General features: G+C 35.8%; 1 protein-coding gene across 1 annotated transcript in view; it reads left to right on the forward strand.

Annotated features, from left to right (window-relative positions):
• Window positions 1–16,609, forward strand: part of pitpnm3 (PITPNM family member 3) — a 161,509-nt gene that overhangs the window by 110,415 nt on the left and 34,485 nt on the right. The window contains exons 9-10 of the mRNA XM_056473362.1: window positions 5,756–5,913; window positions 6,048–6,218. Of these exons, the coding sequence (XP_056329337.1) occupies window positions 5,756–5,913; window positions 6,048–6,218 (329 nt within the window). The remainder of the gene's footprint in view (window positions 1–5,755; window positions 5,914–6,047; window positions 6,219–16,609) is intronic.

A 16,609-nucleotide genomic window follows, 5' to 3' on the forward strand; every position in this document is an offset into this window, starting at 1 on the left:
AAGAAATAAAGAAATCTGAATAGTATGTGTAATAACAGTGAATTACCACAGTGTTAAAGTACTGAACTGAAATGTATTTAATACTTTATATAAAAGGCTTTTTTTTGGTGATGGCAGCTTAAAAACACCTCTCATATGGAGAATGAAGTCACATGCATTGCTCAGGTGTGAATTTTTATTTTATTTTATTTATTTATTTATTTTTATTTATTTTTTCAAACTTCAACAGAGTGTAAAAATCTTGATGGTTCTGTGGGTCTTATCTATCAAATCAGATCTTTAATTTGTACTTTATATTGGATTCAAGTCAGGGGATTGGCTGGGCCATTCTACAGCTTGATTTTCTTTCACTGAAAGCATTTGAGTTTCCTTGGCTGTGTCTTGGATCAATGTCTTGCTGAAATGTCCACCCTGGTTTCATCTCCATCATCCTGGTAATGTAGATATTTGACTAAAGCAGCTAATGTTTATTTACAATGACGAGGGGCAGAGGTTTGCTGAATAACTTCTGATAGATTTCAGCTGCAGTCTGGGCTTTCACTGCCTTTTTACAACTTCCTTTCTTCATGTGTTCAATACTTTTCCACTGTGTTTTCTTTGCATATATGAATTCCTTTGGTTGTTACCAACATTCTGGGAAAATTTCAAGTCAATTGCACCTTTAGAAATATGTTTTCTGAGAAAAAATGGTGACGTGTACTTATTTTCTCCGCTGTACTTCAGGTGATGAGATTGGTCTGGGGCAAATATGTAATAAGTAGGAGTGGCTCTACGTCTCCACCTTTTTAATTTAGAAATCTGCTGGTTCACTTCAGTCCATAGAGATCAGGATTAAAGGGCATATATTAGGCACATTTTCTTAAAATGTGGTATTAATTTCAGGTGCCTCCAGAATGTGAAGCTCAAACTTACCTTGAAACATTTTGCCATTTGTCATGCATATATCCAGGCTTTGATTTCCCATTTTAAGGGATATTTCTAAATATACTTCTCTTTTTATGAGTGGAAATCAGAACAAGACTACCCAGAATGTGTCCCCTGGCCAAGTCATCCGTGAATTTCTCACTCTTTTTCTCATTTCATTTTATCAATATTGGCCGCTTGATGGCTTGTTGCATCTGACTGCATGTCTGCAGTGCTATTAATAGTCACAGCTGCAGTTCATGTGCAAGTACTATATAAAAGAACGAGGCACTGACTGAACGATGCCTTTTTTAATGTAGAAGTTGCTCAATTCCACAGTGCCAAAGCACCAAATTTTGAGCTGTTACTCTTCTAAATTATCCTATTTAGGGGATTGTTTTGGGGATTGATGTAGCAAGAGGGATTTCGTAGCACTGTTGTTGTCGCACAGCTCTTTCATCAAATGAGTTCCTTAAACTCTTGTGTGCAGCAGTGACATTCTATGTTTTAACCCTCAATTAGAGCTAGCAATTAGTTATGTTATTGGGCATAAAATTGCATATCAAATAAAGCTGTTTATTCTAGTTCAAGTTGAGGCGAAGCTAGTATCGAGAGGCAGGTTGAGTCTAATTTGAACACATTATTTAGAAGTATGCATACCAAAACTAGACATGATGATTGCCTGTAAACTACTTATGACATTTATTCCAGATTTAAAAAATATTTGTATAAAATAATCCAAATGTGCCATGTTTTTATACAACCCCAAATCAGAAAAAGTTGAAACAGTATAAAAAATGCAAATGAAAAATGAAAGTAGTGATTTCCAAATTTACTTTGACTTGTATTTCTGTTGTGATCGCTAGTGATGTTTTCTCCACTGGAGATCACTTCCTTACTCCCAGGACTCTTTGCACTCATAAACTACTGCCACAGCTGACAATAATCCGCACACTGACACAAGATCGTTATTGACTGATTAGAAGGACTATTTATACTTCTCACTTTCACAGACACTTTCCTGAATCTTGTTTCTCCTACGAACATTACAAAGTGTTTTTCTCTGTTTGTCTTGCCGTGTTTTGTCTTGTTTACCATTTTGATCCTTTGCCGCCTGTCCTGACCTGGTTTCTGACGATCCCTTATGCTCCTTTTTGTACCTGTTGACCATAGCCTGCCTGACTACTCTTGATTATTAAACTGCACGTGTAGCTTAATTTCTGTTGTACAGCATTCCTTTGTTACAATTTCATTGGAGACAATATGAACACAAAATATTTCATGTTTTGTCGGGTCAACTTAATTTCATTTGTAAATGTACATCCTTTTCTGTCATTCAGACCAGCAACACATTCCAAAAAATTTAGGGCTAGTAATCAGGTTAGTTGGTTAAATAATGATGTGATTTAAAACAGGTGATGCAAACAGGTGATTTTAATTAGGATTTTGTACAAATGCAACATCAGGTCTAGTCCTTTAGGAGCAAAGATGGGCCAGTTTGCCAACAAATAGGTGAGAAAATTATTGAAATGTTGAAAACAATGTTCCTTAAAGAAATATATTTGGGTATTTCACCTTCAACATCAAAAAAATCATGAGGAACATGTTAAATAATGTGCTGTTGTACTGTCTGCAATGAAATACAAGTCAAATTAAATGTAAAAATAACTTTGGGGTAGTACGTGTTCATATTTATTTTTTAACAAGCAGCTTTTTGCAATAAAAATCTTTTCTTAATGGCACTGTGAAGCTAGTGGCTTAGTCGACTGATGTTGTCAATTGATCTAGTGACCCCTCCCTATTACCAGTCCCTACATAGCAAGCTATTTTGCCAAAGGTTTTTATATGTTGCCCTTTGTGAAGTCAGAAAAGGGCAGCTGAGGGAAGTGCTGGACAAAAGCACTGATTTTCACTCAGGACTGATAGTGGTAGACCTGAGGGAGACTTATCACTTAGCTCATCCATACCCCTCAGCTCTACTACATTTCACTCCCAATCATCCGTCCCCGGGGCCCTCAACACCCCATCCTTTTCACACTCAGAGAGAGGTGAGATAGCCAGTCAAAGTCTTTAAGAGCTTTTCTGTCATCACTGGTAGCATGATGGTAATAAAGACAAACAATGTGCTAAAATGGGGTGGAGATTTCAACAGCAGGGTGGAAACAATAAAGAGTCGTTGACAGTCTGAAGAATGATTTTGTGATGTGATCAATTGGGATTCATGTTGATTTTATATCAGTGCTAGCATGTTTTTTTTATCATTCTAACTGAAAATTAAACTATGTCAACAAGAAATGTGTAACAGAAAGTAGGTGCATCCATATAACATTATCATACTGTTCTATGGTATTTTAATAATAAAGGTAGCTGTAACATTTATATTGACTTATTTATTAATAGAATATTTATTATTTGTATTATTTTAAATGTGCACTGCCGTTTTGTTTTCAGTTGTATTTTGCTGTTTTGTAGAGAGCTTTACAGTGATGAGTTAGTGTGTGAATTTGATTTAAGTTTACCTGTCTAGAAAAAAATCTCAACAAGATTGTTAATTTGGTGGAATTTTTTTGGTCACAATCAGAATCAGACTTGATTTAAATCAAAAGAATTGATTGTAACCAAATAATTCCATTAAATTCCTCAATCTTGTAAAAGAATTGCTAATACTTGTTGTTTTATTGTCTCAAGTTTTTTTTTCTGAAGTCTTCAAATTAGCATCGCAAATATTAATTTAATTACTACAGTATCATTCTGTACTACGTAATGTCATGGTGATCCTATGGCTAAACACCCACTGGCTTAGCCTGTCTGCTATAGTTGCCAAATCCCAAATTCTTGCTATTGGGCGATTGATAGATTTGAGTGGACCACTCGTAAAGTTTCAATAGCTGCATTTTCACTGTCGGGTCAGTGCGAGCCATGGCTTTTATCGGCCTGCAGTGCAGCACTCAAACCCCGCCCACAGAAGGCCCCCCGAATCAAACGTCACACAACCCGTCCAGTTCAGATCCAGGCAGATCAGCACACCATCATAATTATCCTGAAACAATTAAAATAAAGACAACCAAAACAAGCAAATTGCACGTCACTATACAGCGTTAAAAATGTCTATATGCATAGACCTTCGTATTTTCATTCATTATATTTGTTTACTCGCTGACCGACTGTTGGCATCGTACATCTAGTGATCTACAAAAGAGAGCCTACAAAAGTGGACACGTAATTTGTAATGTTTAATGTCTTTCTGTTCCATTCATATTTTGTATTATCTCCTAAATTAAGTTAGAACGAAAGAAACCCAGCCGATTGCAGCATTGACAGAGCTGTGAAGTGAGTGCTCTTTCGCCTGGTCTCTCACACATATGCTTCTAAACGTGCACGTTTCATGCACAAGCACACCTTTTAGACTTAATAAAAAACTCTCGACAACAGAAAGTTATACTGACTGCTGTGTCTTTACTGTGGTGTAAAGATTATTATGCATTATTGAAACATCAAGGAGAACGCAGCAAAGAAATATCACCTATTAAATCAAAACTACTTTATTATTTCATATTAAGCTCACCATTTATTATAATTTTAAGCTCACCTGTCTAGAAAAGTTCAAGATCAAGGTATTTAGTGGAATATTTGGTCACAATCAGATGCCAACTTGATTTTAAACCAAAAATTCCACCAAATTCAACAATTTATATATATAATATATATATATATATATTTTTTTATTTATTTATTATTATTAATTACTTTTTTTGGTTTTTTGGTTAAAGTAACTTTCTCTCAATGTTTTGTTTTGTTTTTTGTCTGAAGTCTTCAAATGAGCATTGCAAATTTTTGATTTCATTTCTATGTAATGCCATGGTAATCCTATACTAGCTAAACACCTGCTGGCTCAGCCTGTCTGCTATAGTAGCCATGCCCCAAAACATTGCTATTGGTCTAGCTGGAAGGTACCTCTCTCAATGTTTCAATGGTGGATCAGTGTTTGCACTTTTAAGAGAAGTAAACCAATGAATGGCATACTTAAAGTATATTAGTGAGTGAACACTAAAAAAAATTGGTCTCACTTTTTTAAAGGTACTTCCTGCTATCAACAAACCATTAACTACACTGAAAAAAATTATTCAAAGATGATTCCTTGGATTTACTCAATTTTTTTTACATTAAGTGGTTGTAAACAATTTATTTGGGCTAAATTTAAACAAACAAATTAAGTTGAACATTGCTCAATTTAATTTGTTTGTTTAAATTCAACACAAATAAATAGTTTGCAACAGTTTTGCATGCAACACTTTTTTTAGTGTAAGACTTTTAGCTCAATAAACTCCTGTTTAACTTTTTATTAATAGTTTGTAAGGTAGTAGTTAAGTTTAGGTGTTACGTAGGAATAAGGATGTATCCTAATCATACTTTATAAGTACTAACCAGCAAATCTTAATAAAAAGGAAGGTAGTGAGCCAGTAGTTAATTAGGCTTTTTCCTGCATATAGAATTAAGACGTGGCTACCTCCATCAAATTTTGTATACCTCCACATTTTGACAAAAAACAGGCAGGCAGTCACGGTTACCAACAGAACCCAAATTCTGCTCAAGCACTCGTCATATATTTCTTACATTTAATGTTAGCCTTTTTAAATAAGATAATGTTTTACCTGATAAGATTACTAGAACAATGTAAAATGTGTTTGATTCATGTATTCACAATCAGGATACCACCTCCATTTCATTTTGAGCCAGGAAAAAGCCTTATTTAATAGTGAGAATTGGTACTTGCTGCAAAAAAAAGTGTTACCACAATTTTTTACATGCTTTACCTGTCAGTAAATGTCATCCTTTGTGTGTTTGTATCCAGTCTAATACAGGACGGATCAGACTTGAGACCAAACAGCAGCACCAGTTTAGTGCTAAATCCAGGTCACTTTGACTTTGAAGTGTCGGATTTTTTTCTGCTGGGTTGTCCTCTTGGATTGGTGCTGGCTATGAGACGCACTGTGCTTCCTGCCGTCCAGGGTTTGTATGGAAATTCTCCAATTAGTAATAAGGACACACTGTCCTCTTGATACACTTGCAAGCATTCCCATTAGACTGTCCTGTGCCGTAGTCATATTTACAAATAATTAGATCATTTTCTGTTTATCCTGCAGTGTGTCAGCTCCGGCCAGCATGTTCGCAGATCTTCAACCTGTTTTACCCCTCGGACCCATCGGCGTCCAGACTGGAGCCTTTGCTTCACTCCCAATTCCACAAACTCCCTCCGTTCCCGGTTCCCAGATACCAGCGCTACCCTCTGGGAGATGGACGCTCCAACCTTATCGGTGCGTGACATAACCCGTTTAGAATCGATTAAACCATTCGCTGCTAAACCACATGCACAAATAAAACGCAATATTCACCCATTTGCTGCTTTTATTATGTTTCATAAATTGCTTTGTCACAGTAATGAGCTTATCTTGGGTTGCCAAATTGTCACTGTGTCCTATTTTGAGGCATGATTCTGGTTCGGTTGTTAACAAGGTTTTCTTTCTCAGTGTGAATTTTTGGTAAAAAAAATTTTCTATCCATTTTTTATTGTCAGACAGAGAAACTTGTACAATTCTGTGTCCTGTTACATTGTTTTACTTGGTGTCGGGTTTTCTGGAGCTTTACTCTGTTCTGCACACTGGCGTCTCGCTCTCTAATGAGGTCTTGATTTATTTAAAGCATATTTTATCCTGCTCTTCAGACATATTTAACTTATATGTCATCCATTTTAGGTTTGTCCTATATTCTAGACAAGGCTTAGATCTAGGACAAATATTATCGTGCTGGTGATGTACCCTTTATAAAGCTTTCATAAATACACCAAAATGATCCGGGCTCGGAATGATTTACTGCAAATGAACTGGAAGTTCTAAAGCAATCTGAGAAAAGAGCTTTTTCTACAATACAAAATAAGGTCAAAACCATAGACTGTAAAACATATGGATGTAGTATCCGTGACGTCACCCATAGGTTTCTGAAGAGCGCAAATGAAGCTACAAGTAAGCATGGCCAACCGTCGCCATTTTGTTCATGTGTTATCCTGCTGACCGGGGGCAAAAAAAGGGCAAAGAGGCGGAGCGTCATTTGAGCTACAGGTGCCTGCTAGCATTTTCCGGGAGAAACGCTTAATACTTTATTACCTGCGACTAGTTTGTGTTCTGACCACATGTACTTGGTTGTATACTATATCAATTAAGTGTTTAGTCTTTTAAAAACACTGTTGTAACACATTGAGCCACTAAACATTGTTCTTATGATGTTTTTCTATAGGAGGAAAACACGAATTACTTCCAAATACTTCAAATTTAGTCTGTGTTAGTAAATGCAAGGCTATTTATGAAATCCAGGCATAACACTGGATGACAACTTTTCAGATGACTGTTCTATAGCCTACAGCTAATCAATCTGTCAGATTCTGGAGTGCATTCAAGTTCTAAATTATAAATTATTAATTATCTTAAATAAAACAAATACATTTATCGATATGGTATATAAGTATATAATTTCACTCACCTGGGAAATGGAGGCCATTTGAATTGTTTGTAATCATAATTAAGTGCACTAAGCATGCCATGTTATCTGATAATTGTAGGAAATAATTCCAAAAGGCATTTCACTGTGTTAAGCCGTAAAACAAAACAAAAATACGATGTATTTGCCAAGTTCAGGGGCTAGTCAGCTGGAATCAGCTGAGGTGAAGTGACGGCAACCAGTGAGATCTATCTGTCCACGCCCTTAATTATGCAGACTTAATATAACTTAATAAAAACGAAACAGAGGAGTTATAAAAAAATTCACCCTCCTCACAGTTGTTATGAAGGGTAGTATTTACTATATACACTAAAAACCAGGCTGTAATCACTTTTTTTACTGCTCTAAAGTTGGCAGTTTTAACATTGGGGTCAATAGAAATGTGCTCCTGGAGCCAGGACTAGCGGATTTTAATGAATTACAGTTTTAGTTACTTAGCTTCATGAGGAAAAGTGGGATGTTGTTGCTTGGTCAAAACAACTGGATTTTAAAATATTTTATTGATTATTTTAAAATTGATTTAGAAGTGTATTTGGGAACTGAAATAACAGGGAACAAGCCAATTAGAAATTGCTTAATTGTTATTACCTCATGGATTATAAACTGTGCACTAAATATGTGTAAATAAGCTGTCATTTGACAGGAAAACAAATATATACAATAGCACTTGTGAAATATTCCTGAAAACGAAGGGATTATAACCCTCATCAACAGCAGTTTGAGAGGAAAGAGTTTGTGTCTCGCAGGAAATGTGACACTGACTTTTAATTATATCAAGTCTCGCTCTGCTGATCATAGGTGAAGAATGTCACAATGTTTGTTAGATACTGAGGCGTGGATGTGTCTAATTTAATGCATGCTCACACATACGCACACACACATGCTCTGTTTTAATGCAGTAGTTAATAATTGCCATCCTAATGGAGTATCTCTGGAACGGCCTCCCATGTGTCAGGTTCTTTCATTATGAATCATTACAGATTTACTCAGCAGGCCTTTAATGTGAGAAACGCATCCGATATCCATCTGTTTTCTTGTTTATGCTGTTCCTGTGCATTGATTCATTTCATTTTGGCTGCTGAGTAAAATTGAATTCATTTCAAGTAGCTGGAAACTGAAGATTGAGATTCCAAAAGCCATATGTGGAGCGACATCATGGCGTTCTTGTTCTCGTTTCACTGAAGAACAGTCTGATTTTTTCTTCTGAACTCTGTATTCCTCTCATCTCCGCATTGCCTTCAGCCTCTCGTGGCCAGAGCTCATATACTACCTCAACCTCATCTTAAAGGTCTCTCGTGTTATTCCACAGCGCAGTAGCAAATGTGGATCCTGCTGAGCTTTAGTCTTCAATCTTCTCGGAGTCCCTCAGCCTGTATTTTGAGCTAGACCTCTTGCTCACTTGACCTCTCTTATTGTATTGCAGTGCATGTTTCCTTATTTTTTCTGGTTTCTGGTCCTCAAAGTTGAGCATTGGTTCCTGCTGCCATCTCGCTAACCTTTAACCAGGCTCCTGAAGTGTTACAATTACTATATAATAACTTAATATGGATGGAAAATATATGGAAATATAGTTGGAAAATATAGATGATTTTTTTGAAACACTGATATTTAGGAACTGAATGTGCAGTTCATAGGTTGTATAGCTAGCAGTTTATGACCACTTTGTTTAGTTTATGACCACTTTTTAGTCATATTACACATTAAAGTGAATTTCATATAAAATTATGGTGTACACAACAGTCTCTGGACTTGCTGCATCACAAACATCAATATTTTAACAATTTATTAAAAATGAATCACTTTCTGGCCATCGGATATATATTAGGCATGGACATATACAGTTGCAGTCAGAATTATTAGCCCCCGAATTACTAGGCAGACTAGGCTAATTAGGCAAGTTATTGTATAATGATGGTTTGTTCTGTAGACGATCGAAAAAATATATAGCTTAAAGGGTCTAATAATTTTGACCTTAAAATGTTTTTTAAAAAATTTAAAACTGCTTTTATACTAGCCGAAATAAAACAAATAAGACTTTTTCCAGAAGAAAAAATATTATCAGACATACTGTGAAAATGTCCTTGCTCTGTTAAACATAATTTGGGAAATATTTAAAAAAACATAATAAATTCAAAGCGGGGCTATTAATTCTGACTTCAAGTGTATATTGCGATCATGATTTTTGAAAGTATTGCATAGTTTTATAAATGTTTATTATATCCATTTGTTGAGTTACCCCATACAGTGGAGCACTTGGACCCAGAAGCCGCTTCACGGGACGTCACACTTAACAAGTGGATTAAAATGAAAGATGTAACTCTACGAAAGTATATTGTGTCAAATTTTGCCATCTTTTGATTGAAATTAAAACATATGCTGGATAAGTTGGCGGTTCATTCCACTGTGGTGACCCCAGATTAATAAAGGGACTAAGCCAAAAAGAAAATGAATGAATGAATAAATAATAAACCTTTTTTTAAATAGCGCCTTTAAAAGTAGCATCTCAAGGCACTTTACAAACATATAAAATGTGTAGCAGTAAAAGATACATACAAGCATAAATGAAACAATAAAAATAATTAAAAACATGAAATAATAATAATAATAATAATACATCGAATAATCAAATAAAAGCTACCCTAAAGAAGTAAGTGTAAGTGATGATTTCAAAGTATTCAGGGATTCTGCATTGTGAATGTCAGTAGGTAAAGAGTTCCACAATTTAGGTGCCAATAAAGAGAATTCTCGATCTCCCCTAGATTTTTGACTGAGCAGTTAAAAGACCAGCATCAGATTAGCGTAAAGCACATATAGAGATGGAAGGGATTAAAAGCTCCGATAAATATTGTGGTGCTAGACCATTCAAGGCCTTGTGCGCTAGCATAAGAATTTGAAAACTGACAGGAAGCCAATGCAATTGTTTCAAAATAGGGGTTATGTGCTATGTGTTATTAACTAGTGGTTCATTTCCTGCCTATTGTTACAATGTTGCCTGTTTATTAGTAGTAGTAAAGTATGATCTTATTATATGTCAATAATCCTACCCAACACCTAAACCCAATTACTACCTTAATATCTAATAAGCAGCAAATGAGGAGTTTGAGCTAAAAGGTACAGTTAATTCTTTGTTAATAATTGTATCTTAAAATAAAGTATGATCGAAGTTAGAGATTGTTTCCCCTCACAATTATAAGTATAAATCACTCAGAACTTTTCTTAAAAGCTAGCAAATGTAAGTTTGTATCATGTAATTCCTTAAAAGATAATGAAAATTGTGAGATGAAAAAAATCACAATGATGTTGTGAAGTTTCATAAACTAATTTCGGAGCACGTGATATGATTGAGCACGTCTGGCCACTCATCTGTAATCAGTAATAATCCAATCAGAGTGATCCTAGTTTACTATAAATGGATCATTTTCTCCCTAATGTTTATCTTCGTTTGGAAGAATCCCCCCTTCCACCCCTTCTCCTCCTTTTCCTCCCTTTTCTAAAAGGGGGAGCTCTCGAGACCTACCTGATCTCGGATCTCCTGATATGCTTATCGACCAGGCGGGAGCCCTGGGCTCAAATATCTCAGAGCTCAGGGTTCTCTCCCGGGACAGCATGCCAAACCTGCTTTATACGCCAAGCATATCTAAGTGGGAACTCTTGAATTGTAGTTTTTATTCAGTCTTCCGTTCACCCTGAAGCACCATGATTGTTACATCCTTGATTTTTTTTTTCCTTCATTCACACCATCCCTTTCTCTGTTGCTCAGGTCTCAGCTCTCGATGAAAATGGAATGGATGACTCATGATGAACTTAGGAAGTGGCTATTTAATTCTCTGTTTTCAGTTATCTATCCTCTGTTTGATATCTTTGCATCGCATCTGTGAAGTACACAAGTCAAGTGTTTGCTCATTTGTCAAACTAATCTCTCGCACAAATGTTTTCATCAGAATCACAACCAAATATGTTTGCTACCATTTAGACTCATTCTCTGTCTCAGTAAAAAGGAGCGAGCCTTTTGTAAAAGGCCATTTCTCACATAAATGGATGGCTTCGGTAACACTAATGAACTCTTGTAAGGGAAAGTGTGATCGGTATCCTCATGTCTGCATAAAGAGCAGCTTTCTCTCCGGTGTTCATCCAGAATCGGCGTAATGGTGCTTTCTGATTCTAGTCCACGCTTTTTTTTCTTTCATGCACATTTGTATTCTACGACTGACTCCAGGCCTTTAGTGACATGTGAAATTAAGCAGCATCCTGCGCCCGCCGAAAACTCTTCGGAAAAGGTCAAGCTGAGAGACTGTGGGGGTTAAATCTGCAAAACTGTACCCGGATTGGAGCGCAGAACCCTCGGCTCTCTCTGGAGCTTTTTTTTTTTCCCAGCCATAAGCTAATTCTAAACACGCCGAAGCTCAGCTCTCGGAGATGTCAGCATGACTGGAAAGCAATAAAATCGCAGAGGCTCGTTCTGATGACCAGCGCTGATAGAGGCTGCTGCTTTTTATAATTCACACAGAGCCTCAGTATCATGCTCTCTGTTCACCAGCCCTTCAACCCTGCTCATCTCACAACCCCTCCGTTCACCACTGTTTCAGACCCCTATTATCAGAAGTGGAGAAAGCAGTAGAAGTGGTTGCTTTTTTTGCTTTTAGGTGGGTCAGTTTATAGAGGGTAAATGTGCAGGCAATTAAAAACATTTTATATTATTAATTTATTAATATTCTGAATGTAAACTCTTTACATGGCAGATTATGATTTACATATGTGAAACGATTATATATATAAAAACCATATATTAATATATATATATTTACTGTATGTTATATACAGTGTTAAGAGTAACACATTAATAGTAACGTGAGTTACTTAATAATAATATTAATTAATAATGTTACTTTTCTAACTAACAAGTAAAGTAACGCATTACTTTTAAAAAGTAATGATATTTGATATGATATTGAGTTACTTTTTGTGAAAATGTGCTGCGAGTTACTTTTTTAGATGCTGAATTTAAAATTAGTCATAATGAAACCTAGTCGATGAGAGAATGTGTTCATTATTTTGAACACATCGAAGAAAAGGGGATTGTCTTAATGGACATTGATTTTACTCAATACAAATAGTGCAAAAGTAGTAACCACATAGTTTTAAACTTTAAATAATCTGTATATACGCATGTAAAGCTCTGGGGTGAGGTAGTTCTCAGATAACATTATCCTAAAAAAAAATTTCTTGATGTGTTTTTTTAAATGTAGGTGTAGGTTATACAGTGCTTTGGTATCGCAGAACTTCTCTATTTTAAAAAAGAAAGAAAAAACGACAACTTCTGAAGGAGATCAGGCCTCAGCCAGGCAATAAAAAGTAACTCAAAAGTAACGTAACGCATTACTTACTATAAAAAGTAACTAAGAAACGCAACTAGTTACTTTTTTGGGGAGAGTAACTCAATATTGTAATGCATTATTTTTAAAAGTAACTTTCCTCAACACTGGTTATAAATGTATGTGTGTGTGTGTATACTGTATATATATATATATATATATATGTATGTCTGTGTGTATATACAGTATATATCTGAATAAAAAGTTTTTGACATTTATGCAAATTTGAAATGCATTGTATTGTAGTAATAATAATAGTTTTTTATTATGGGGCAGCACGGTGGCGCAGTGGGTATCACAATCGCCTCACAGCAAGAAGGTCACTGGTTCGAGCCTCAGCTGGGTCAGTTGGCATTTCTGTGTCCCACAAGTACAGACATGTGGTATAGGTGAATTGGGTAAGCTAAATTGTCCGTGGTGTCACATACACTACACAATGTGAATGGAATTGTATGGGTGTTTCCCAGTGATGGGTTGCAGCTGGAAGGGCTTTCACTGCGTAAAACATGTGCTGGAAAAGTGGTGGTACATTCCGCTGTGGCAACCTCAGATTAATAAAGTGACTAAGCCAAAAAGAAAATGAATGAATGTATTATAGTAATAATAATAATAATAGTTTGTCATTATGGTTATTATGGAGCAGCACGGTGGCGCAGTGGGTAGCACGATCGCCTCACAGCAAGAAGGTCAGAGGTTAGAGCCCTGGCTGGGTCAGTTCGCATTTCTGTGTGGAGTTTGCATGTTTGGCCATCCGCTGCGTAAACAAACATGCTGGATAAGTTGGCAGTTCATTCCGCAGTGCTGATTAATAAAGGGACTAAGCCGAAAAAAAACAAATAAATGAATTTTGGTTATTGTTGTTGTTATTCAATTTTCATTTTTTAATTACTAAAAAATATGCATCCCAAAACACCTAAAACAGACAATAGTATTGTACATTTAAGGAGTTTTAGGCAGACATGTGGGTGTGTCTGTGTGTTTGTGTGTGCTCAGAAATGTCAAAAAATAAATAAATATGATATAAAAATGGTACTGGTATATCTTACATCGTGGTGACCACATGATTCAGAAACCACAAAGATAGTAAAAGAGTTTTTTGACATTATGTTAAAATGCTAAATGATATTGATCTAAATTGCCCAAGATTTCACTTATTACTGTATTAAGATTTCAAGATTACTGTATGTTTTGGGGATGGCTTGGGTTAGAGGATAACATGTAAAAATATAATACAAATATCAATATATACAAAAAATATAAATATATACAAAATATAAATAAAAAAAAATATATATATATATTTCACAGAAACCATATTGCAATACGTGTGTGGGTTTGTGTTTCGTATTCATAAGTTCTAGATAATGATGACAATTTGTAGTTTAGGGGCTTCTAAATATATCACTGCCAACTAAGCATTATGTGTCATACTCCGAGAGGAAAAAAACTGAATATTATGTGTCTTTCCCTCAATTTACATTTTTCCTGCTCCTATGTCTGTTACATCCAACCAACCCCACTCTTTTATTTCAGTGGCTGTCACCATAATTGAAGCCTTGGACATTTTTAAGCCCATGGCACACGAGAGAGAAGCCAGTTGCTGAAATGACAGAGCAGAGGTGCTCTTTACCACCTGTAGTGGTCAATGGCACACAGCTGCCAAGGTCACACACACACAGGCAGTGTATTCCTGCTCACATGTGTGTGGTTGCACTGGTAATGTGGGCCAGGCTAATGGGGTGTTTTCTGCACTGGCTGCTGGTCTAATGAAAACAGATTCAATTTGCCCCTGTCAGAAATAACAGGCCATGTGTGCACAAGGCAGCAGGCATATAAAGGGACAGATTAGTCAAGGCGGACACTTAAAGAATTTCTGTCTGCATGTCTGTCTGTTTTCTCAAAGAGGCAGGAAAGGAGAGCGCTTGATCCCTGTCAGGAAGCATTTAGGTCCATTGCACAAATACAGTTTGACGTTGTGGTGAGTTATTTGAGAGTGAAGGAATGGCTTTTGTTGTTTTAGTTGTGCAGTGGGGGAGGGTTTTAGAGATACAATATAAACAAGGCTCTTTTAGAGTCATGATTTGATATCTGTTTTTTATTCGTCTTACACAGCTACAGTTTTTTTCAATAAATCAAAGAGAGTTGGTAAAAATGAGGCAGTTTGATGCATGCTTCTGCATGAAGAAAGCATCAGAAAAGTATTTCTTTTGGAATTTGAAAATTGCTCTGTGAAATATTATTAAATGCAAAATGACTGTTGACTATTCCAATACAATTTGAAGTAAGGTATTTCTGTAATGACAATGCTGACTTTTCATTGGCCTTTACTTTAGTCAAAAGTGCAACATGTTTTTTTTTTTTTTTAATCAGTCATCATTTCTTTATTTTATCATTTACTGTATGATACATTTTTTGGGGGGAAATGTTGAGACACTCAAGATAAAGCAATAAATATTATAGTAATTAGATTTGTTTTCATTATACTAATTCTTTCCTAATAATTATGCAAGGGAAGTTTATTTATATAGCACATTTCATACACAATGATAATTCAAAGTGCTTTACATGAACAGGAATAAAAGAGACTAGTATAAGAAAATAAAAACAAAGAAATTATTAAAATGATTGAAAACATTAAAATGTGTTAAAACAACTTTTACAGGAATGAAAACGAAAGGAATGATCTGTTGGACATAGCACAGCGCTCTTTCAGTAAAGGCACAGCTAAACAGATGTGTTTTCAGTCTTGATTTGAATGTGCCTAATGTTGAAGCTCAACTGAGGAGGAGCAGTACTGGAGCTAAAGGCTGATTCACTCTGCTTTGACTGAACTTTTGGAATTTCTAGTTTATATAATCCTAATGATCTGCGGGATCTTTTAGGTTTATATTCAGTGAGTATATCTGTAATGTATTGAGGTCCAAGGCCATTAAGTGATTTATAGACAAGTAATAACACTTTAAAATCTATTCTGAATGTGACTGAGAGCCAGAGTAGAGGTGTGATGTGCTCTGATTTTCTGGTTCTGGTCAGAATCCTGGCACCAGCGTTCTGGATGAGTTGCAACTGTCTGACTGTCTTTTTGGGAAGGCCAGTAAGGAGTCCGTTATAGTAATCCACCCTGGTGATGATAAAAGCCTGAACAAGTCCTCACTGGAATTAGTTAATTAATTAGTTAATCCACAGTCCAAAGACATGCAGTACAGGTGAATTGAATATGCTATATTGGCCGTAGTGTATGTGAGTGGGGGTTGGGTTGGAAGGGCATCCGCTGCATAAAACATGTGCTGGATAAGTTGGCGGTTCATACCGCTGTGGCAACCCCTGATTAATAAAGTGACTAAGCTGAAAAGAAAATGAATGATTAATTAATTAATTTTGTTCTTTCTTTGTAAAATATATACGTTACTTACAAGCATAGTATATACAAATATTTCATATTATATAATATATATCATTTACTCAGAATTGTTCCAAACCTATTTACTTTTCTTTAAAAATAAAGATGTCATGAAAAATGTTTGAGACTAGTAGCCATTGACTTCTATTATGTTCTTCCTATTATGGATGTCAATGACACGCGATACATTTGCATGTCAAAAAATTGAAGAAAAAGCACGTCCAGAAATATGTTTGATGTTTCACATGCTTTTCCTCGTGTTTGACATTTGAATTTAAAACGTGATACTCGTGTGTTTTTTCTGCAAGGGTTAAAATATTGAATACATTTACAGCCCTAGTTTCGTTTCATCCGTCACCAACTGCTGTTTGTCCTGCTCACT

This window comes from Danio aesculapii, chromosome 15 (assembly GCF_903798145.1).
Source record: "Danio aesculapii chromosome 15, fDanAes4.1, whole genome shotgun sequence".
Lineage (NCBI taxonomy): Eukaryota > Metazoa > Chordata > Actinopteri > Cypriniformes > Danionidae > Danio > Danio aesculapii.